This window comes from Pongo pygmaeus, chromosome 6 (genome assembly GCF_028885625.2).
Source record: "Pongo pygmaeus isolate AG05252 chromosome 6, NHGRI_mPonPyg2-v2.0_pri, whole genome shotgun sequence".
In the NCBI taxonomy this organism is placed as follows: domain Eukaryota; kingdom Metazoa; phylum Chordata; class Mammalia; order Primates; family Hominidae; genus Pongo; species Pongo pygmaeus.
Genome location: NC_072379.2, coordinates 963,508 through 987,358, shown reverse-complemented (window position 1 = coordinate 987,358; position 23,851 = coordinate 963,508). Strand labels below are relative to the sequence as shown.

The 23,851-nt window shown below is 58.5% G+C and overlaps 1 protein-coding gene across 4 annotated transcripts in view; it reads left to right on the top strand.

Moving 5' to 3' along the window:
• The first annotated feature begins 10,213 nt into the window (after positions 1-10,213).
• ADAP1 (ArfGAP with dual PH domains 1) overlaps positions 10,214-23,851 on the top strand; it is a 56,845-nt gene continuing 43,207 nt past the window's right edge. Inside the window, exon 1 of one of the 4 annotated variants that reach the window (XM_054497008.2) lies at positions 10,214-10,545. In XM_054497008.2, coding sequence (XP_054352983.1) covers positions 10,464-10,545 — 82 coding nt within the window. In that variant the 5' untranslated portion in view covers positions 10,214-10,463. Of the gene's footprint in view, positions 10,546-11,064; positions 11,083-18,550; positions 18,574-23,851 lie in introns of those variants that run through there. The other 3 variants (XM_054497007.2, XM_054497011.2, XM_054497010.2) reach the window with 3 other exon arrangements.

Here is a 23,851-nt window from a genome sequence, read left to right as displayed (position 1 = left end):
CTGTAGTGGAATAGATTGAGTAGATTCTCGTTTCGAAATAACTTCAAAGAGTTTCCAATAGGCATGATGCCGGCATGAATGGTTTCAGCAGGTCACAGGCAGAGAAGCCGGAATCCCAAAATAGCGCCATTGTGTGGACAGCCTGACTCCTTACAAACGCGCAGTGGCTTCCCAACGCTGCCTTTGAGTTTCTGGGTCTGGCTGCTCAATGTGTTGTGTTTAAGAATCCAGACACCCTGCTGTTCCTGCCAGAGCTTCTCACAAGATATTTCGGGTAGTTCATCATCTGTCATGTGCAGAATGCATTTTATTTCTCATAGACGCTTGTCACGATAAGCCGGCCACATTATTAAAAGGCTCCCAAAGACAATTTCCAGAGCATTTTCCAAGCGTTCCCCTTGGGCATGAGGTAAACCAGAGGTAGCGTGGTCATAGGCCCGGCCCGGTGTTGCTTCCCAGGAGGGGAGGTCTGACCTGGAGGCCCAGAGCCCCCCCAGGGTCAGGTCTGCAGCCGCAGGGCTGATGCGCGGGGCCTCATTTGCACAGGCAGTGTAGCCGGATCTCAGCCCTGGACCTGTTCCACCCAGGCCTCAGGAGCAAGGCAAACTGCCTTCTTCCTGAAGCTTCCTGTATCGGTTCCTCTGGCCGCACTAACAGATTACTGCAAGCCCAGTGGCTTAAAGCACCGCAAGCATTACTATTCCAGAGCAGAGTCCAAAAGGGGCCCAGGCCAGACACGATGGCCCACGCCTGTCATCCCGGCAGTTTGGGAGGCCAAGGTGGAGGATCGCCTGAGGCCAGGAGTTTGAGACCAGCCCTGGCAACGTAGTGAAACCCTGTCTCTACAAAAAAAATTGTTTTTAACTTACCCTGGTGTGGTGGCATGCACCTGTAGTCCCAGCTACTCAGGAGGCTGAGGCAGGAGGATCGCTTGAGCCTGGGAAATAGAGGCTGCAGTGTGCTATGATGGCACCACTGCACTTAAGCCTGGGAGACGGAGCAAGACCCTGTCTCAAGTTATAAATAGCCCAACAGGGCTGTGTCCTCTCGGCAGGCTCTGGGGAGAACCTGTTTCCCGCCTTCTCTGGCGCTGAGGCACCTCAGTCCGGGCTGGGACTTGGTCCAACCTCAAGCCAGCAGTGCAGTCCCTTCCGATCCTTCCGACCCCTGTCCCTGTGCTCCTCTCTGTCCGGCTCTGACCTGCCTCCCTCTCAGGACGCTTGGAACTGCACCGGATCCTGCTAATCCTGGACCATCCCCATCTCGGTCCCAAACAACCCGATCTGCCATGTAAGCACCATGTTCACAGGTCCCAGGGGCCAGGATGCAGACATCTTCAGGGACATTTTCCTGCCCCCACACCTCCTGGTTGTGAGGCATGTGGGTGGCTCAGGCTTGGCCCGGGGCGGTAGCAGGTCCCTCTGGTGGGAGGGGCCCCAGGCCCCTCATGGCTCTGGACGGCTGTGCACCTCAGCAGGTGTCCCTGCTCAGAGGGGAGGCTGGTGGCTTACTCGTCCACTCTGAAGAGCCAGGGGGCGGGGGTCATCCCTGAGGGCACCGGGGTTGGTCTGTGGGGCCCCCTGCCAGACAGGGCCGGACAGAGCACGGTGCTTTGGGGCGGGGGATGGGAGCCCACCCCCCTTAGCCTGCAGGGGCCGTGTGACCTTGGAGGAAGCAGAAGCCCTGTGGTGGGGGTGGCCCCTGCTGGATGGCGGCAGCACCACGGCACCCTCGAGGGTCACCTGCAGAGGCAGAGCCAGGTGCGTAGCTGTCAGCTGCGGCGGGGACAGTGGTTTCTGCAGCTAGGCCTGTGCTCCAGGAGCCAACAGGCTAGGGCCAGGGTCGTGCGTCTTGAAGCCCCAGGCCTTCCTGACTGGGCAGCTCCCTCCTACCACCTGCCCCCGCTGCCACCTGCCTGCCACCACCCTCAGCCCCCCACTCACCCCCACCGCTCCTGCCTGCTCAGTTTTCAGGGGGTATGGAGACCCAGATGTGGCCCAGATCAGGGCAGCACAGGGCAGGTGCCTATGAAGTGTGGGGTTCAGTGAGGGGCTGAGCCAGAGCCTGGGCGGGGCAGGGGTCTACCCACTGGTGGGGGCTGCAATAGGGGCTGGGGGAGGATGGTCCAGGTAGGGGCCCTTTGGGCAGCAGAGCCACAGACCCTCCCTGGGGTCCCCAGCTCTTCTCAAGGCAGACGTGGGAAGGCACCAGCCCTCATGGGCGTCCGCTGGGGTGGGGATCCTGCTTCACCGAGGCCTCTCTTGACGGGAGTGGCCTGGACGTGGGGCTGGCAGGGCTGGGATTCTTTGAGGCCACCAGTGCAGATATCAATCCCTGTGTCACAGACCACCCCGAACTCAGGGCCTCACACAGCATCTTCCAGCTCCCACACCTATGGCTCTGGGGCTGGCTGGGCTCAGCCGGGCGGTTCACACACAGGTGTGAGGAGGCTGGAGTCACTGAGCTCTGCCCTCGAGGGGTGGGTTCCAGCCCCTGGGTGGGCAGGGCTGGGCCCAGCACCTCTGTTCCTGGGCTCTGTCCGCGTGGCCTCTGCAGCGTGGAGGCTGCGGGGGGGCCCAGCTGTGTACGTGGAGGCGGGGCAGAGGCGAGGGGCAAGGCAGAAGCCGCATCCTCCTGTGACCCCATGTCAGAGGTTACAGGCCACTGTCCTGCAGGGGCCGGGACGGTCACGGCCCACGTTGCAGGTGGGAATGAGAGGAGTGTTAAGTGTTAAGCACACTGGCGGGGGAGGGGCCGGGGAGGGGAGGGAAGTGTGGGAGAGGATAGGTGCGTAGACGGTGGAGAGAGATGATGGCGGTGATGGACGATTCACAGATGGCAGATAAACAAGTGACAGAGGTAGACGACAGGGAGACTGCTTGATGGTGGATACACATAGAGACAACAGTTCATATAGACACAGATGACAGATCGCACAGATAGATGATGGACGGATGGACAGAGGGGGATGGTGAGTGGGGGGGGAGCACAGGCAGGGCCCCCTGGGAAAGGCAAGCCCCATCTGAGACTGCCCCCGCCTTTCCTGACGCGCGTCCACGCCTCCCTCTCTGTGAGGCTGTGGGGCTTCTCCAGCCTGACTCTGCAGGGTGCTGTCTCGTGCCTGCCTCTGGCACAGAGAAGCCTGTGGCTCATTCCCGCAACAGCCCCCATGAGATGGGTGACTCAGCCTCAGTCTCCCTGTCTGCTAAAAGCATATGGTATCAACCCGCCTGGGCACTGAGGGTTGGAGTGGACTCTGGTGTGGGTGAAGGATTCCTAGGTGCCGAGGCAAGAGACTGAAGGCACAAACTGTTTCAGTATAATAAAGAAAATAATTAGAATAAGAATAGTCATAATACAAATTAGATATAGAGATGACCATGAACAATTATCAATCATTATTATAAACATTATTAATCATTAGCTTTTAATATTACTCTTTGTCATATTACTAATATAACCTAGGAATAACCGGCGGGTACTGAAGGGACATTGTGAGAAGTGACCTAGAAGGCAAGAGGTGAGCCCTCTGTCACGCCCACACAAGGGCTGCTTGAGGGCTCCTTGGTGGTACTTGAGGGCACTGGCGGTAACGCCAGTGTCTGGGAAGGCACCGCGAATATAAGTGCAGAGAAGAAAACACTGACATTTGCTGCCTTCTCTCTCTGCTTCAGCTACCTAAAAGGGAAGGGCCTCCTGTCCTGTGATCACGTGACTTGCTTCACCTTGTCAATCACTTAGAAGATTCGCCCTCCTTACCCTGCACCCTTGTCTTGTATGCAGTAAATATCAGCGCGCCCAGCCGTTCGGGGCCACTACGGATCTCCGCATCTTGATGGTAGTGGTCCCCCGGGCCCAGCTGTTTTCTCTTCATCTCTTTGCCTTGTGTCTTTATTTATTACAATCTCTCGTCTCTGCACATGGGGAGAACACCTGCTAAGCCCCGGAGGGCTGGACCCTACACTCTGGGGCAGAGTCGGCCTCATGGGCTCAGCCCAGGCAGCCAAGCAGGAAGAGCTGCTGGATTCTTATTTAAGCACGAGAGAAACAGCCTTCAGAACGAGGACTTGCATGCACAGGGCTCACATGAACGGCACGTTCTGCATGTGACCGCACCCGCCATCTGACCCTCTGTGCCTGGCTCCTGTCACTTAGCACAGCGTGTTCAAGCTTCACCTGTGTCGTGGCGTGTTCATGGCTGAGTGGCGCTCTGTGGTGGGCACAGACCACACTTGGCTTATCCACCCATCAGCTGGTGGACATTTGGGCTGTCTGCATTTGGGACTGTTCTGAGTAACACTGGCTGGGCATGACGGCTCACGCCTGTAATCCCAGCACTTTGAGAGGTTGAGGCAGGTGGATCACCTGAAGCCAGGATCTCAAGATCTGCCTGGGCAGCGTAGCAAGACCCTGTCTCTACAAAAAACCCCACAAAACTTAGCTGGGCGTGGTGGCACACACCTGTATTCCCAGCTACTCGGGAGGCTGAGGAGGGAGAATTGGCTTGAGCCCAAGAGGTTGAGGCTTCAGTGAGCTATGATTGCACCACTGTACTCCAGCCTGGGTGACAGAGCAAGACCCTATCTTGAAAAAATAAATAATAAGGCCGGCGCTCATGCCTGTAATCCCAGCATTTGGGGAGGGCGAGGCGGGCGGATCACGAGGTCAGGAATTCGAGACCAGCCTGATCAATATGGTGAAACCCTTGTCTCTCTTAAAAATACACAAATCAGCTGGGCATGGTGGCTCACACCTGTAATCCCAGCTACTCAGGAGGCTGAGGCAGGAGAATCGCTGGAACGCGGGAGCGGAGGTTGCAGTGAGCTGAGATTGTGCCACTGCACTGCAGCCTGCGTGACAGAGCGAGACTCTATCTCAAAAAAAAAAAAAAGGGAAAGAAAAGGAAAGATGCTGCTGAGAACACTCGTGTCCGAGTGCGTGTGGACGTGTTTTCTGCCGTCCTCGGGCGCATACCGGGGAGTAGATTTCCAGGGTCCCACGGTAGCTCCATGCCAGCCCGTTTTCCAGGGCGGCTGCACCGTCTTACACCCACCAACACTGTGGGAGGGTCCAGGTTCCCCCATCCTCACCGGCACTGTCTGTTTGTAAATCCTAGCCTCCCTCCACCAGCCCCCCGCCAGGTCTTCACTGCATCCTGGTGTGATTGGCGTTTCCCTGACGACTAATGGTGCTGAATATTTCCGGTGCCTGTCGGCGGCTGTGTGTCTTCCTTGGGGAAGCATGTGTTCAGATTCTTTGCCCTTTTTTTAATTGGTTCACTTGCCTTTTTATTATTGAGTTATATGAGTTCTTTATAAGTAACTGTTTCTTGAGGCTGCACCAATTTGGGTGTGAACTGAAACTCTACTGCCAGATGGTCACTGCTGAAAGGGGCCAGGGCTGGGGGAGGAGAGCACCTCCCGGGGTCCCGCGTCGAGTCTGGGCCTCCTCCCCATGCCAACTGCGTGATTCTGGCCCCAGAGGACCCTGCTGGTCCTAGGCCTCAAGAGATGGCACCTGGGGACACCTGGGCCGTGACTGGAGTGGTCAGGCCAACGCCAGCTGCCCAGCGGGGGAGGAAAAGATGGGGGATGGCAGGACCCCTGCCCGGGCGCAGTGCCCAGCTCCATACCTGCCACCAGCCCCTCGGTTATGGGGACGGCTCTCCACGACCCCCTTCTCCATGCCAGACCCCATCTCTGTTTGGAAAACTAAGCAAAAGATATGTTCAAATGCCCCAAAACCCAGTAAGCCAACCTGTGCACCCACCGTCCCTGGCATGACATCTTGGGGAGGCCCCTGAGGACTCCCTGCTTCCAAAGAGGTTTCCGGGTCTAGCCCCACTCCCAGAAAATCGTGCCGAGACCACCTCTGGTCCTGGGTGGGTTCCCCGTCCCCTGCATTTTGGGGTGCAGTGGCTATTTCTGGGGAATCCCCGTGTCTCCTTTAAGCCCCTCCTGAGCAGAGCTCCTTAGGATCCATATGCTGCTGAGCTCCTACTCCAGGTGCCCGAGGGGTGGCAGGGCCCCCACAGCAGGCAGAAGGCCCAGGAGGGTCTTCCCAGGGCCAAAAGCACGACGCACAGGACAGGGTGGAGGCTGCAGCCAGTGGGCTGCCCTGGAGGGGGCCGGCCACACGGGGGCCCAATATCACGACCCCCATCCCCACAGCTGAGGCAGGCAGAGCCAGGAGCAGCCCACCCCTGCGCTGAGCCTGGATGTTGAAGACCCCTCCTTGGCCTGCAGGGCGGCCTACTGAGCTCACGGCCATCGTGCCAGACGCTGTCCAAGCGCAGATAATTTGACTGAATTAGCCCCGGCCCCTGTGCGGGGTGGAGAGGGAAGTGAACCTCCCCAACCTCCCCTCCGCTGAGGCAGCTCCTGGTTGAGCAACGGCTCAGCTGAATGTTGGGTAAGATGGTCACACAGCAGGGCCCAGCCCGGCCTCAGTCCATTTGCCCCTTCCCTGGGGAGAGCCCCCCTCTGCCTGTGCTGAGAGGCTCACCCCGCAGCTGCAGGCCTGGGAGGGGTCGCCTGTGGGCCTACCGCGTGCAGGCCCCATGCTCAGGGGACGCTGGAGGAGCTCGCCCTGCTCTCGGGAGCCCCCTGCCCAGGGCCTGCTGCGCAGCAGAGTGGTTACAGGAGGCAGGTGCCTCTGGCTCTGGATTAGGGAGACGCTTGAGGAATGAGTGTCAGGGTCCCTGGTGCAGCCGTGCAGGTCAGTGACAAGGGGCAGGAGGCTCCGCAGAGCTTGTAGGCCACTGGTTGTGAGCAGGAGCAGGCACGCCGCCTGTCCAGGCCCCCTCGCCAGCCGCTGCTGGCCGGAACAGCCTTTGACCAGCACTGGTCTGGGGCTGGCCCGCCCTGAGCTATGCTGTTACCTTCCGGATTCTTCCTGAGTCCTGGGCTCCCCTACTGCCCCGCCCAGCCCAGCCCTGACCACAGCCAGTCGGGGCAGCAGGATCTCAGGACGGCTACGCTCTCGGGGGTCCAGGCAGGTACTTGCGGATCTCACCGGGCAGCCTCCTCTTTGGAAGAATCCCCTTCAGCCCCGACATCTCTTAGATCTGCGCGGCTCACCCACCTCTGTCTCATCCTCACGCCCTCCTGCCCCCCGAGCAAGCAATGCCACAGTTCCCTTAGCGGGATGGAAGGACAGAGAAGGCAAGACACCCGCCTGCTGGAGCTGCCCCACAGAGGAGGCCTCGGAACAGCAGGCAACCGATGGCCTTGGCTTGTGCCAGAAGCTCTGGCCTGCTGGGCACCTGCTCCCCTGAGGCCTCCCTGCTGCCTTTTCTATGCCTCGTATGATAGCCTCCCCATCTTTGGGGACCTTGGGTAACGGCTCTGTTAGGGTGTGTTGCTTTGTTCTATTGTTTTATGTATATTCCAGTCCTGAGGTGTGCAGCCTCCAGCAAGGGATTGAACCTCCCCGTGCCTCAGTCTTCCCAACTGAAAATGGGGCTTTAATAAGAAAATACATGTCGGCCGGGTGTGGTGGCTCACACCCGTAATCCCAGCACTTTGGGAGGCCGAGACAGATGGATCACGAGGTCAGGAGATCGAGACCATCCTGGCTAACACGGTGAAACCCCGTCTCTACTAAAAATACAAAAAAATCAGCCGGGCGTGGCGGCGGCGCCTGTAGTCCCAGCTGCTGGGGAGGCTGAGGCAGGAGAATGGCGTGAACCCGGGAGGCAGAGCTTGCAGTGAGCCAAGATCGCACCACTGCACTCCAGCCTGGGTGACAGAGCAAGACTCCGTCTCAAAAAAAAAAAAAAAAAAAGGAAAAGAAAATACACATCAAGCCAGGCGTGGTGGCTCAGGCCTGTAATCCCAGCACTTTCAGAAGCTAAGGCAGGCAGATCACGTGAAGTCAGGGGTTCGAGACCAGCCTGGGCAACATGGTGAAACCCCTGTCCCTACCAAAAAATAAAAATATAGCTGGGCATGGTGGCACCCATTTGTGGTCCCAGCTACTCAGGAGGCTGAGGCAGGAGAATCACCTGACCCCAGGAAGCAGAGGTTGCAGTGAGCTGAGATCGTACCACTGCACTCCAGCCTGGGCGATAGACCAAGACCCTGTCTCAAAAAAAAAAAAAGAAAAGAAAAGAAAATAGAAAATACAAGTCAGGCTATTTCTCCTAATACCTAGTGCAGAGCTGCTGCTATTAACGTTCGTCTGTCTTTATTAGGCGACATTCTCCAAGCTCGTGCTGTGTGGTGGATTCTGAGCCTGGCACAGGGACCCAGAGATGAAAATGCCACCTGTCCCCACCCCAAAGCCTCCCGTCTGAGGGAGGAGAAAGACCCGTGTGAATGGTTACAGGGAAAGAGCACGTGATGCCACAGGGCACATGATCCCAGAGACACAGACCAAAATGGGCTGCCGCGTTCTGCTTCAGGTGGACAGAGCTTAAGCAGCTCCGTAATTCCATGTCGGCTGGAGCAGGGGGACAGGTGCCTTTGGTGGCACTCTGGTCAGTGCAGCCTCAGTGGAGGCTGTTCCACATCCCATACCATTGCCCCAGCGATGCCACTTTGAGTGCAAATCCACACAAAACTCTTGTAAAGATGAGGTTGTGTAGACCGTGATTCTGATGCATTCAAAACGCTCTAAATGCCCCTATGCCAGTGACTGGGTGAACAAGTCATGGTCCAGTTGAACTTTTTTTGAGTTTTTGTTTTTTGTTTTTTGTGACGGAGTTTCTTTCACTCTTGTTGCCCAGGCTGGAGTGCAGTGGCGCAATCTCGGCTCGCTGCAACCTCTGCCTGCCAGGTGCATGCGATTCTCCTGCCTCAGCCTCCCATGTAGCTGGTTACAGGCATGCGCCACCACGCCCCACTAATTTCTTTGTATTTAGTAGAGACGAGGTTTCACCATGTTGGTCAGGCTGGCCTTGAACTCCTGAACTCAGGTGATCCACCTACCTCAGCCTCCTAAAGTGTTGGGATTACAGGCATGAGCCACCATACCCGGCAGAACTTTTGAGTAGGATGCAACCACTCAAAAAGAAAGAGTCCGGGCGCAGCGCTCATACCAGTAATCCCAGGACTTTGGGAGGCCGGGGCAAGAGGATCGCTTGAGCCCAGGACTTCAAGACTAGCCTGGGCAACATAGGAAGATCCCCGTCTCTACAAAAAAAAATTTTAGAGACAGAGTCTCCCCTCTGTTCTCCAGGCCGGAGTGCGGTGACACCATCATAACTCAGGCAGCCGCGGCTTCCCGGGCTCAAGTGATCCTCCTGCCTCTGCCTCCTGAGTAACTGGGACTCCAGGCCCCCACCGTCACCGCCCAGGCTGGTCTCGAACTCCTGAGCTCAAGGGATCCACCGGCCCGGGCCTCCCAAAGTGCTGGGATTACAGCCGTTAGCCAAAACCCTGTCTCGATAAATGATAAATGAATAAATAAATGAAAGGCTACAGGCCTCAGACGTTCATTCTGGAAGGTGCTGAGGAATTTGTTAACAGTGGTTGCCTGGAAGGCAGTGGGGAGAGGCTTTCCTTTTCCAGTCTGGTATGTTCCAGTTTGTTTTCAGCCGGGTGTACTGCGTTAACCTTGTAAGAAGAAAATGGAAAGAATTTGAAAAGACGCTGGGGTGTGCAGAGGAAGGGCACGCAAGTCTGGGAAGAGGTGACATCAAAACCAGGTTTTTTGTTACCTGTCAGCCCCCATGTGAAGTCCCTGCGGGGCCCCTCAGCCTGCCTGAGTGGGAGGGGTGCCCAGAGGGTCCCATCTGTGGGTGGTGGGCGGCTGGGTGGGTCTCAGGGGGAGGCTCCGTCTGGGCCCTGTGTGGTCTCAGTGCCCTGGGACGCTGGCGTTTGTCACCTGCTGGCCGTCCCTCCCAGGCAGGGATGGTGTGAGCGCCCTGGTCCCTAGCGCAGGACACACACACCTGCCTTCCACGAGCACCCCCATGCCCATGGTCTTGGGGGGCTCGGCAGGTGCCCTCTGCGCCCCCCACAGTAGGTGTGCAGGCTCCGTCCCAGCGTGCGCGGCGGCACGAGGGTCCCACCCAGGCCGGCCAGGTTTTGGGGCGGCCTCGTGCCCAGGCAGGTGGGACGCTGCGCGCGGATGGGGGGCGCGCGGATGGGGGGCGGGCGCGGATGGGGGGCGACTTCCCGGCGGGTCCCCAGGGCGCGCGGGCTGGGGGCGCCGAAGCGGCCGAGGGAGGAGGCCACACGCTCGCCTGCACCGCTGGGGGCCGCCCGCGGGCCTTGCCGGCCAGAGCGCAGCGTGCGCCCCGGGCCCCGCGCCGGCACTCGCTCAGCGACCGCGGCGGAGACACGAGCGGCGGCGGCGGAGCCCGGAGGGCGGCGGGAATGCGGAACCGGCGCGCGGGCTGAGGCCGCCCGGGATGGCGCAGGGGCGGCGGCGGCGGGCGGCCTGCGCGGGGCCCTAGCGAGCCGGGCTGACGCTCCCGGCCCCGGCCCCGGCATCGGCATCGCGGGCGCATCGCGGCCATGGCCAAGGAGCGGCGCAGGGCGGTCCTGGAGCTGCTGCAGCGGCCGGGGAACGCGCGCTGCGCGGACTGCGGCGCCCCGGGTAGGTGTGGGCCGGGTGGGCGCGGGGCCGGGTGGGTCCGGGGTGGGCGCGGGGTGCCGGGTGGGTCCTGGCTGGGCCCCAGGGACCGGGCGGGGGACCGCGGACGCCGCGGGGGTGGCGGCGCCGAACACCGGGCCGGGTCGGCGCTCGGATGGGGCCCAGGCCCGGCTGCACCTGCGGGGACCCGGACGTCTTCCCGGGCCGGGCGGAGCGGGGGGCCCCCCAGGACCCCCGGAAACCCCCCTGCCGCCGCCTCCCCTCCCCCGCCGGGCTGCGTGTCTGACGGTCACCGCGGACCGCCCGCCGCGTTGCGAAAGCTCGGGCTCCGCACAGAAAGAGGAAATCGGGGCTGGCTGCAGGGAGGGAACGGGCCGCCGGCCGGAGGTCTCTGCTGGGCTGTGGGGTCCGCCGGCTCCGGGGCCACCTCGCGGTGACGTCATGCTCACTCCCTTCCCGCACCGGGGGTCCCTGGGTGTGAGCGGCGCCCCTCCCCCCGGCTCCCTGCACCTGGCTGCGCCGGGGCGGGCGCCGGGACAGGTGAGGCCTGGGAGAGGTGAGGCCGGACGCAGGTCCTCGTCCACCTGCCGCCCGCCCGTGCGTTCTCCCGGCCGGGCATCCCTGACTCGGTTCCCAGGTCTGTGGGGTTTCAAGGCACTGGAGTCCACAGGCGCGGAGTCCCTCCCTTCCAGGCCACTGGTCCTGCCATTGGCTGTGAACGGGGCCCAGTGCCCAGACCAGCCCTGCCCTGCTCCGGAGCTGTCAGCCCCAGGCCGGCTGCGCTGTGGAGAGAGGGCCCCGCCGGAGCCGTCCCGCCACCCCAGGCACACCAGGAATCTGGGGGCCAATAGCCTGAGCCCCTCGGAACAAACCTAAACTCACCAGCGGTGACTGAGGTCCCCAGGGAGGGAGCGGGAGAAGACCTTTCATTTGCCTCCAAGGCCCTGGTTCAATATGCAGCCTCTGGACACCCCGGAAATAGGACCTGATTCCCTCTGGGATGGAGGGGTCTCTGCCAGCCCCAGGTCGTGGTGGCTGCTGTCCAGCCGCAGCTTGGCTGGAAAGGCCACATCAGGAGCTGGGATGTCCCAGAGGGGAGATAGTGACAGGCTTTTCTGGAAAGACGGGCAGGACCCACAGCCTTTCCATGGTCTCCTGAGCAGGGCGGCCACAGGGCCAGTGCAATGGTGCGGTGGGGGTGGCGCCCTGGGCTGGCTCACCCCAGACTCTCTCTCCCCAGACCCTCTCCCCCAAGGCCTTTATTTCCTCCTGTTCAGGAATGCTCCCCAGGAGAGCTAGTGGGAAAGGGCCTGGCCTGGGGTTGCTGTGGCCCACCGGGAGGGGAGCTGGGCTTGCCTCTGAACCTCTGCTCCCTGGCCACACAGCCTGGGAGCAGCTTCTCCGGACTCAGGGCCCCTCTCCAGCCACCCTCTGGGCCTCCCAGCCTGGCAGGAGGAAGAGGGGACTTCCTTGGCCTGCTGGGTCCTTCAGTGGCCCTCCCCTCCCAGTGGGTGCAGGTGTGCCCGGCCCACCTGCTAAGCTTCCCGCCTGGCCCACCCCAGAGCTGTTCTCGGCGCTCCCCATGCCCCACGCTGCCGGGCAGAGGGCCGCACCTTTGCCTTTTCAGAATCGGTCCATGACCTCAGTGACTTGTCTCCTCTGTCAGGTAGCGCCATGGAGGGGGGATGCTGTGAGGGGTCGCTCTCATTTCACAGCCAGGGAGACTGATGCCTTGCAAACTGGAGCTGTCTTAGGGGACATGAGCCACACCCGGCCGCTGTGCTTGTCCCCGCTCCCCAGGGCTGTGGCCACAGGGTGGAACAGGAGGTGTCAGGAAGTAGGGGGCTGCCCGGCCCCCCATGACCCCATGGCACATCCTCGAGGGCTCTATGCTTCTTTGCTGATGCCGGCTGCTCTGGGGCCTCCTGTTCCTGCTGTGGCCCAGCTGGGTGACAAGGAGCCACTCCAGTGTTGATGGGGGCTGGGGTGGCCGGCACGTTCTGCTGTCCTCAGAACACTGTCCTGTGCACTGGCTCATGGCTGGCGCAGACCTGGACAGCAGGACATCAGACAGTCCCAGACCACTTCTGAACGCCAGGCCTGGGGCTGCTGGGGTGGACTTGAGCAGGTCCCACCCACTGGCCATGTGAGGGAAGCCGTCTTGGGGTCTCTGCAGCCTCCACAGAAGCTCCTTCCAAACTCTCCCCGTGACCTGTCCCAATAGTGGGTTCCCCTGACCTTGAACAGGGGGCCTCACCCAGCGGCCACCCAGAGAGCCTCTCATCACAGGCCTGGCAGGTGGGCGAGCTGGGGAGTGCCTGGACCCACTGTCCTGCAAGACCTGGGTGGGGGTCTCCATCCTGGGGGGGTTTGGGGGAGGGAGGAGGTGCCTCTGTACATCCTTGGAGCTGCCTGCCTAATCGCAACAGAGGACGACGGGGACCGGGCGCGGTGGCTCACGCCTGTCATCCCAGCGCTTTGGGAGGCCGAGGCCAGAGGATCACTTGAGGCCGGGAGTTGGAAGCTGCAATGAGTCGTGATCACACTCCAGCGTAGGCCAGAGTGAGACCCTGTCTGAAAAAAAAGAAAAACACACATATTGTCCTCTTTGAGTCTCAGCCTGTCTGATGCCCCGGAAGGACTGGGGTGTCTGAGCTCTTTTGTTCTTTTTTATTTTATGGTAAGGTCTCGCTCTGTCACCCAGACTGGAGTGCAGTGGCACAATCTCAACTCACTGCAGCCTTTGCCTCCAGGGCCCAAGCAGTCCTCCCACCTCAGCCTCCTGAGTAGCTGGGACTACAGGTCCATGCCACCATGCCCGGCTAATTTTTTTTTTTAAGACAGTCTCTCGATGTCACCCAAGCTGCAGTGGTGCGATCTTTACTCACTGCAACCTCCAACTCCCGGTTTCAGGAATTTGGCCGGCATGGGTGAGGGTGGAAAGAAGGCTGCCGAGTGTGGGCGGGGGCTGGGCAGACTCCCTTCACTCCCCAGGGCAGCAGCCCAGCTGGGTTGGATTCTCCTAGATTCTCTAGATTCTCCTGCCTCAGTCTCCCAAGTAGCTGGGATTTCAGGCATGCACCACCACCCCTGGCTAATTTTTGTGTTTTTAGTAGAGATGGGGTTTCATCATATTGGCCAGATTGGTCTTGAACTCCTGACCTCAAGTGATCCACCTGCCTCGGACTCCCAAAGTATTGGGATTCCAGGTGTGAGCCGCTGCGCCCAGCCTAATTTTTGTATTTTTTTGGTAGAGACAGGGTTTTGCCATGTTGGCCAGCTGGTCTCAAACTCCTGGCCTCAAGCGGTCCTCCTGCCTCGGCCTCCTAAAGTGCTGGAATTATAGGCATGAGCCACCACGCCCGGCCCGTGTCTGGGCTCTTTAACTGGGTTGGAGAGCAGATGGTGACTGGTACTTCCTGTCACCTGGGTGTCTGAGGCACCTGGAGCATCAGATGGACCTGGCAATCCCAGGGGCACCCTGGGCCCCTGGTTCTGGAGGCCTGGCTCTGAGAGGAAGTCTGTTCCTAAGAAGCAGGAAGATGGCTGGGATCATCTTGTGGAGGCCCTGGTGGTTCAGGTGTTGCCCCTTCATTCCACACCTGAGGCCCCAGCCAGGTCCAGGCTCCCGGGTGGCCCTGGTAGGCAGAGGTGAGTGACCCTGGAGGCCAGTCCTCGAGGCTCCGCGGAACTGAAGCCCATGTTTGCAAGGCTGATGGGGCAGACTCACAGCTCAGCCTCCTCATTCAACCCAGGAAGGCTTCAGGGCAGAGGTGACATTTCGGAAATTGCTGGTAGCAATTCCCTTGGTGGGGAGGAGTTTCAGGAATTTGGCCTGGGTGAGGGTGGGAAGAAGGCTGCTGAATGTGGGCGGGGGCTGGGCAGACTCCCTTCACTCCCCAGGGCAGCGGCCCAACTAGGTTGGATTTTTTTTTTTTTTTTTTTTGAGTTGGAGTCTCGCTCTGTGGCCCAGGCTGGAGTGCAGTGGCGCGATCTCGGCTCACTGCAGGCTCTGCCTCCCAGGTTCACGCCATTCTCCTGCCTCAGCCTCCCGAGTAGCTGGGACTATAGGTGCCCGCCACCACGCCCGGCTAATTTTTGTATTTTTAGTAGAGATGGGGTTTCACCATGTTAGCCAGGATGGTCTCCGTCTCCTGACCTCATGATCTGCCCGCCTCGGCCTCCCAAAGTGCTGGGATTACAGGCATGAGCCACCGCGCCTGGCTGGATTTTTTTAAAATAATAATTTCCCTTCTCATCATTTTGAGCGCACAGTTCCGGGGCCTTGAGCACATTCACCTCACTGTGCCACCGTCACCACCGTCATCTCCAGAACCTCCTCATCTTCCCAAACTGAAGCTCTGTCCCCATTCAACAAGGGCTCCAGATTTCCTCTCCCCAGTCCAGGGCACCCACTCTTCTACTTTCTTTTCTTTTCTTTTGAGACAGAGTCTTGCTCTGTTCCCAAGACTGGAATGCAGTGACGCGATCTCAGCTCACTGCAACCTCTGCCTCCCGGGTTCAAGCGATTCTCCTGCCTCAGTCCCCTGAGTAGCTGCGATTACAGGCACCCACCACCACGCCCGGCTAATTTTTGTATTTTTGGTAGAGACAGGGTTTCACCATGTTGGCCAGGCTGGTCTTGAACTCCTGACCTCAGGTGATCCTCCCAGCTTCGCCTCCCAAACGGCTGGGATTACAGGCGTGAGCCACTGCGCCTGGCCTCTGCTTTCTGTCTCTATGAATCTTATGACTCCAGGGACCTTGTAGGAGTGAAACCGTGCAGTATTCTTTTTTTTTTTTTTTTTTTTTTGAGGCAGAGTCTCGCTCTGTCGCCCAGGCTGGAGTGCAGGGGCACCTTCTCAGCTCACTGCAAGCTCTGCCTCCCGGGCTCACACCATTCTCATGCCTCAGTCTCCCGAGTAGCTGGGACTACAGGCGCACACTGCCACGCCCGGCTAAGTTTTTTGTATTTTTAGTAGAAATGAGGTTTCACCATGTTAGCCAGGACGGTCTTGATCTCCTGACCTTGTGATCCTCCCGCCTCGGCCTCCCAGAGTGCTGGGATTACAGGCGTGAGCCACCATGTCCGGCTGGTATTCATTCTTTTGTGACTGGCCAGTTTCACTCAGTCTAACGTCTCCAGGTTCACAGAAGCTGTGGCGAGTGCTGGGATTTCCCTGTGTGTGAAGACAGGATCATACCCTGTGTGGATGGACCACATTGCCTGTGCCCGTTTGTCTGCAGGCGGACACTGGGCTGCTCCCACCTCTGGGCCATTGTGAATCGTGCTGTGTGAGCACGAGGGCGCAGATGTCTGTTTGAGACCCTGCTTCAGGTTGTTTGGGTCCGTACCCAGGACTGGAGTTGCTGGGTCCCATGGCGGTTCTGTGCTTACCTGGTTGAGGAACTGCTAGACAGGTTTCCCCTACCTGGTTTTGCACTCAAGCCACAGGCCAGCAGGTCACACGTGCCCGCTTCCTGCCTGCCTGCCCTGCGGCCGGGTGTGGAGGGCTAGTGCGGGCGATGAGCTGGCACTCAGGGCTGGGAGGAGCTGGAGGCCTTTCCCTCTGCCCTGCACCTGGTACCAAGGTCATGGCCAGGCTCCCCCACTTCAGCCTAGACCGGGCCCCTCTCCAGATGCACCGGAGCTGTGTGGGCCAAGCTTATCGCTTTGTGGACTCCTTGGGCCGCTGCGCCGGCTGTGACCGCAGCCAGCTTCCCCCGACGCACAGGTGCTGTGAGCTAGACCTCAGCTCTGGACACATCTCGGGGTAGGTGTGGCGCTGCCCCTGCCCCCAGGCCCTGTGCCCCTAGGCCACTGCCGTTTTAGACTCAGAGGCATTTGCCAAGCCTTGCTCTGTGGCAGTACCTGGCAGGCAGCCGCATCCCCCGACTGTTTCTCCCGTCGCCCGTCAGGTGGCTGCATGGCCCCATTTTGCAAATGAAAGAATGAGGAAACAGGAAGGGACTTGGTGGGGTCCAAGGTGGCTGAGGCAGCATGTGGCCGTGTGGCCAGGAGGTATGTGCTCGTGTGCCCGGGGGAGACAGAGGCCCACGAGGGCTGAACTCCAGTGATGCCCTCCCCTGGACTCCGGCGGGCAAGGTGCCTTCCCCCACTCCATACACGTGTACTGAGTGCCTTGCCCTGTGCAGTCACTGGGGCTCAGGGAGACCGGAACAGACCAGCCCTTCGCTCTCAGCATCTGCTGTTCCTTGGAGGGGAGACAAAGAGAGACAGATGGTGACGGCACTCGGGGACAGGGAGGGCCGAGGGTGGAGTAAGAATTGTGAGTGAGGGCCGGGCATGGTGGCTCACGCCTGTAATCCCAGCACTTTGGGAGGCCGAGGCGGGAGGATCATGAGGTCAGGAGATCAAGACCATCCTGGCCAACATGGTGAAACCCCATCTCTACTAAAAATACGAAAATTAGCTGGGTGTGGTGGCACGCGGCTGTAATCCCAGCTACTCGGGAGGTTGAGGCAGGAGAATCGCTTGAACCTGGTAGGCAGAGGTTGCAGAGAGCCGAGATCATGCCACTGCACTCCAGCCTGGGTGACAGAGCGAGATTCTGTCTCAAGAAAAAAAAAAAAGGACGTAGAATCTTGGATGCCACATAAATGCGTTTTCAGGAAGGAGTACTGGGCACCTGCGGGCTGGGAGGTGGGTCAGCGAGGAGCAAACTGACCCCAAGTCACTGTCCAGGTGGTGACCGCTTGGCCGGGGGGTGAGAGCCCAGAGTGGGTCGCGGCACCTGGAGATGCATTTGGAGGAGTTCTGCTAAGACCGGGGCAGAGACCTGCAGTGGGAGCTCGGCCTGGCGTGCAGGGGAAGGCCTTAGAAGTGACTGTTTTCCTCATGGAGGACGAGGCCAGGCCACGGGCCGGCGGGGATGGAAGCCGAAACTCGGGCCACCATGGAGCGCTTCTGCAGGGCATGTTCCGTTCAGAGGCTCAGGCCTCGGTGGGTGCAGAGGTGGGCTCCGTACTGAATGACGGAGGGCGGGGCAAGGGGCAGAGGGCATTGCACTGATGGACCTCGGATCCCAGCCGGGCAAGGGGGCAGGGCAGACATGGGGTGAGGAGGGAGGGACGGACATGGCTGGGTCAGGTCCTGCAGATTCAGGATGGAGGCTGGGGCTCGGGGGTTGTGAGCGGGAAAGGCCCAGATGGAATAGAGTGGGTTCAGGGCAGGCCGTGGGGTGGACAAGGTGTGGGGTGAGGAGCAGGTCCCTGGCAGCGCTGGGTCCTCAGTGGAGGAGAGAGACGGCCCCTCCGGAAGAGGGAGTGGGGTAAAGGGGCTGGTGGTGTCGGGGGTGGGGGCAACCGTGCACCTCACACGTCAAAGGGGAAGCGACGAGGCCAGTGTGCCCAGAGCAGGGTGGGGAGATGGGGTCAGAGTTGGCTGTGGGGCCACGCAGGGCCGGGGGACGCCGTGAGGGCTGCGCTGTGACTCTGGGTGGGATGGGAACTGTGGGAATTGTGTGAGCCGAGGAGTGTCCCAGCCCTCGATGAATCACAGGGTCCAGGGCAGGTAGGTCCAGCGCGGCAGCGGGAGGTGCGTGGGACGCTGCTGCAGTGACCGAGGCCGGGTGGCGGTGGCTAGGCCTAGGGCGGGGCGTGAGTGTGGGGAGGGTCAAAGCCTGGATCGTCTTGAAATATTTGCTGGTCGACGGGATGTTGGGGTGTGGTGAGCAGAGTAGAAATGAGGACACCCAGGCCTTTAGCCAGCACCTCACTCACCGAGATGAGGACGTGGGAGCAGTGTCCAGGGAGATGGGAGGGGCCTGCGATGTGAGGCTCTGTGAGAAGCCACGGTGGCCGCCGAGGGCATGGCAGCCGCACGGGCAACTCTGGAGGAAAGAGGCCGGAGGTAGAGACGGGTCGCCAGTGTGTGAATGTCTCTCTCTCTCCTTTTTTAAAAAATCAAGGTCAGGCGCGGTGGCTCACACCTGTGATCCCAGCACTTTGGGAGGCTGAGGTGGGAGGATCGCTTGAGCCCAGGAGTTCGAGGCCAGCCTGGCCAACATGGTGAGACCCCCATTTCTAAAAAAAAAAAAAAAAAAAAACCAAAAAATCAGCCAGATGTGGTGGTGCACACCTGTGGTCCCAGCTACTCAGGAAGCTGAGGTAGGAGGGTTACCTGAGCCCAGGAGGCCGAGGCTGCAGTGAACTATGATCGCATCACTACACTCCAGCCTGAGTGACGGAGACCCTCTCTCAAAAAAACAAAAAACGAAAAAAACCAAACCCCAAATCGAGGTGCAATTCATATGAAAAATTAACCTTTTATAGAAAATTTTTTCTTAAGGATGGAGTCTCGGTGTCTCACTAGGTTGCCCAGGCTGGCCTCGAACTCCTGGGCTCCAGCCATTCGCCTCGGCCTCTCAAGGTGCTGAGATTGCAGGCGTGAGCCACCCCACCCAGCCTCAAGTTAATCATTTCAAAGTGAAAATTCAGTGGCATTTAGAACATTCGCTGTTCAACCACCACCTCTATCGAGTTCCAAAAATAGGGTTTGACAGCCAAGAGACCAGATGGGCCGCAGAGGAGTCGGCCCTGTGCGAGGGCCCTGAAGAGCCTGGAGGGGCGCGGGGTGGGGGCCCCAGAGAGTGGGCTCCGGGACAGGGTGGGTTCAGGGAGGACTGGGGATGGCCTTCACTGTGGGGTTCCCGCCATGGGGCTGGAGCAACAGGAGGGAGAGAGGGTGGCAGGGCAGGGGGCAGGGCAGAGCCTGGGGGGGTCCTTGGGGGATTCTGAAAGTGGACTGTGTCCGGGTGCTGCTGGGAGGGATCCAGGAAAGGGGCATGTGCCCCTGAACCGGGTGGGGGCCAGCAGATCTGGGTCCTGGGAGGGCCTGTTCCGAGGGCCAAAGGGCCCCATCCTCACAGTGGAATAGGACCAGGGCCGTCCGTGAGTGTGAGGGGGCGGGGGCCTGGGGCCTGGGCAGAGAGGAGGTGTGGGCTGCCAGCCCACCCAGGAGCTCCAGAGGTCACTGCCTCGCTGGCGGGGATCCACCGGCCGGCGGAAGCCCAGATCCTTGCAGGGGCCCCAGGTAACTGGGAGACAATATGTGGAAAACACAGAGGTGGAGTTGGAGAGGGGCCTGGGTCTCGGCGTGGAGCAGGGCACTGTGTGCCTGGGGCCTGGGTCTCGGCATGGGGCGGGGCGCTGTGTGCCTGGGGGCGGCCATGCATGCCCCACCTCACGTAGCTGTGAAGGGTGGTGGGCACCGGAGCCCCTCCCCCAAGGGCGCCCTCCCACCTCGGCTGCCCCTTGCGTGCCTGGCCAGAGCCAGCGTCCGACCCAGCCTCGATCGCACCGGGATCTCTGCTGTGCGTCAGCCTTGGGAGGGCAAAGGTCTCTGGAACCAGGGCCCCATGGACAGGCTTGGCTACTGCCCTCCTCCCCGCCCATGCCCCAACCTGGGCCTTGGCTTGGGGGACAGGCCTGCCCCACCTGGCTCAGCCCAAGAATGTGGCTCACCTGCCCAGGTGCCCCAGACCAGCTCCGGAAATGGTGAGCGGCTGAGTCACCTCAGGCGTCCTGGGAACAGGTAGGGCAGAGCGGGGCTGGGAGGAGGGAGGGAAAGAGGCTGGCGGCTGTGGGCAGAGTCTCCGAGGAGGAGGCAGCTCCTGGAGACGGTGCTGGCAGCCTGGATGTTTGTGGGGGCTGGAGCCTTGGGCCTGCCCCTCCCCACCTGGCACTCGGGGCCTCTATCCCCACCACCACATCAGCCATGCTGCAGCCACCCTTGGGCCCAGTGTGCACCTGCTGGCCTTGTGGCCTGTCCTGGGGGGAACACAGGCCGTGGATGCCAACTCCAGGCATTTTGGAAGGAAATTCCACAGTCCTGGGAACCCAGAAGTGGTCCTGGGCAGAAGCAGGGCCGGCCCCATGGTTCGGTGCCCCGAGTGGAGGGGGCAGCTGGAGTGCAGCCCAGGCTTAGAGAGAGGCTCTCCTGCGTGGGCCTGTGGGGGCCCTGCTGCTGGGGCATCCGACCAGCTCCTCTTCCACCCTGGAGGGTCTTTGAGATTGCGCGCCCCGCCCCTTTTCGCTCGGATGGGCTGTGGGCATTTGCAGATGCAGGCAGGCCTGGCCATGCCCAGCAGCCTGAGAAGGAGGCCTGCCCAGCCCAACCTCGGCCACTTGGAAAACAGAAGGGTCAGAAGAGTCAGCCCGTCCCTTCTGCCTTGGGGACCAGCAAGCCTTTTTCCTTGCTAGAAGCTGGGGGGCTCTAGCTCCCCGTCTCCCTGCACGCACGCACGCACACACACACACACGCACACACACACACACGAGCCCACCCTGCAGAGCTTCAGCATAGTCAAACCAGGAGGCCACCTTCTATTTCAGTGCCTTGAAGGGCTTGGGGGGGGTCACTCTCCCAGAGACCAGAGGCCTTAAGACATTGCCCAGGGTCCCGCCCCCCGGGCTCTTCCCTCCCAGGTTCTGAATCAATCTTTAAAACAGAGTCTCAGTGTGGGTAGAGTGGGGATGGTTAATGGGTACAAAGAATAGAATAAGATCTAGTATTTGATATCACAACAGGGCGACGATTGTCAACAATAATTTATTGTACTTTTAAAAATGACTAAAAGAGTGTAATTGGATTGTTTGTAACACAAAGAAATGATACACGCTTGAGGTGATGGGTGCCGTGTTTGCCGTGATGTGATTATTTCACATTGCATGCCTGTAGCAAAATGTCTCGTGGACCCCATAAATATATACACCCGCTATGTACTCACAAAAATTAAAGATTAAAAATTGTTAAAAATAGGCTGCGCTCGGTGGCTCACGCCTATAATCCCAGCACTCTGGGAGGCCGAGGTGGGCGGATCACCTGAGGTCAGGAGTTTGAGACCAGCCTGGCCAACATGGTGAACCCCGTCTCTATTAAAAATACAAAAATTAGCCAGGCATGGTGGCGCACGCCTGTAATCCCAGCTACTTGGGAGGCTGAGACAGGAGAATTGCTTGAACCCGAGAGGCAAAGGTTGCAGTGAGCCAAGATGGCACCACTGCACTCCAGCCTGGGTGACAGAGTGAGACTCTGTCTCAAAAAAAAAAAAGTTAAAAAAATAAAGAAAAATAAACAAAACAGGGACTTGGTTAGATGAAGTGGCTCATGCCTGTAATCCCAGCACTTTGGGAGGCTGAGGTGGAAGGATTGCTTGAGCCCAGGAGTTAGAGACCAGCCTGGGCAATATAGCAATACCTTGTTTCTACAAAAAGTTTTTTAAAGTAGCCTGGTATGGTGGTGCCCAGCTGTAGTCCCAGCTACTCAGGAGGCTGAGGCGGGAGGATCACTTGAATCCAGGAGGTTGAGGCTGCAGTGAGCCACGATTGCCCCACTGCACTCAAGCCTGGGCAACAGAGCAAGACCCTGTCTCAATAATAATAATTCTGATGAGGTCAATTTCTCTCTCTCTTCCTCCTCCTCTCTTCCTCCTCCTCCTCCCTTCCTCCTCCTCTCTCTTCCTCCTCCTCTCTTCCTCCTCCTCTCTCCCTTCCTCCTCCTCTCTCTTCCTCCTCCTCTCTCTTCCTCCTCCTCTCTCCCTTCCTCCTCCTCTCTCTCTTCCTCCTCCTCTCTCTTCCTCCTCCTCCTCTCTTCCTCCTCCTCCTCTCTTCCTCCTCCTCTCTCTTCCTCCTCCTCTCTCTTCCTCCTCCTCTCTCTTCCTCCTCCTCTCTTCCTCCTCCTCTCTCTTCCTCCTACTCTCTCCCTTCCTCCTCCTCTCTCTTCCTCCTCCTCTCTCTCTTCCTCCTCCTCCTCTTCCTCCTCCTCTCTCTTCCTCCTCCTCCTTCCTCCTCCTCCTCTCTTCCTCCTCCTCCTCTCTTCCTCCTCCTCCTCTCTTCCTCCTCCTCCTCTCTTCCTCCTCCTCCTCTCTTCCTCCTCCTCCTCTCTTCCTCCTCCTCCTCTCTTCCTCCTCCTCCTCTCTTCCTCCTCCTCTCTCTCTTCCTCCTCCTCTCTCTTCCTCCTCCTCTCTCCCTTCCTCCTCCTCCTCTCTTCCTCCTCCTCCTCTCTTCCTCCTCCTCCTCTCTTCCTCCTCCTCTCTCCCTTCCTCCTCCTCTCTTTCTCCTCCTCCTCTCTTCCTCCTCCTCTCTCCCTTCCTCCTCCTCTCTCTTCCTCCTCCCCTTTCTTCCTCCTCCTCTCTCCCTTCCTCCTCCTCTCTCTTCCTCCTCCTCTCTCTTCCTCCTCCTCTATCTCTTCCTTCTCCTCTCTCTCTCAGTGGATTCTGCCTTTGGTGTTGTATCTGAAAAAAATCTTTGCCTAACCCAAAGTTACGGAGACTTTTCTCCTGTTTTCTTTTAAAATTGTATGGCTTTAGGCTTTACCTTTAGCACCATGATACATTTTGGGATAATTTTTGGATATGGTGAGAGGGATGGTTGTTTACTGTGTTGTGGATGATACCTGATTGTTCCAGCACTGTTGGTAGGAAAGATTGTTCGCTCTCTCCAGAATTGGATTTATATCTTTGCCAATAATTAGTTGTCCACCTATGTGTGGGTTTATTTCTAGATTCCCGATTCTGTTCCATTGATCTGTTCATCTGTTTTTGTGCCAATACCACCACACTGTCTTGATAACTGTAATTTTTTAATGAGTTCTGAAAACAAGTAGTGTTAGTTTCCCCTCCTTGTCTTTTTTCTAAGTTGTTTTAGCTATTCTAGGTCCTTTGCATTTACATATGAATTTTAGAATCAGCTTGTTCATTTCTATTTTTAAAATCCTGTTGAAATTCTTATTGGGATGGCATTGAATCTATAATTTGGAGAGAATATATGTGTTATTAATGTTGAGTCTCCCAACCCACGAAAATGTTATCTCTTTCCAAATCTGTAGGTCTTCTTTCTCTGAGCAATATTTTATAGTTTTCAGTGTCCTATGTTTTATTTCTCATCACATTTATCCCTCTTTCATACATTTTATGCTATTATAAATGGTATTTTTAAATGTTCAATTTCTGAATGCTTGTTGCTACTGTATAGAAATACAATTGATTTTTGTATATTTGTCTTGTATCCTTCAACCTTGCTAAACTTGTTCTCAGTTGTTTTTAATAGAATCTTTTGTATTTTCTACATAGACAATCATGTTGTCTGTTAATGAAGATAGTTTTAGCTCTTCCTTTCCAATCTAGATGCTTTTTATTTCTTTATATTGCCTTATTGCACTGACTAGAATCTCTAGCTCAATGTTGACTAGGAGTGGTTAGAACAGACATTCTTGTCCTGTTCTTGATCTTGGGGGAAAGCAGTCAGTCATTCTCCCTTGAAAATGACATTTACTGTACATGTTTCA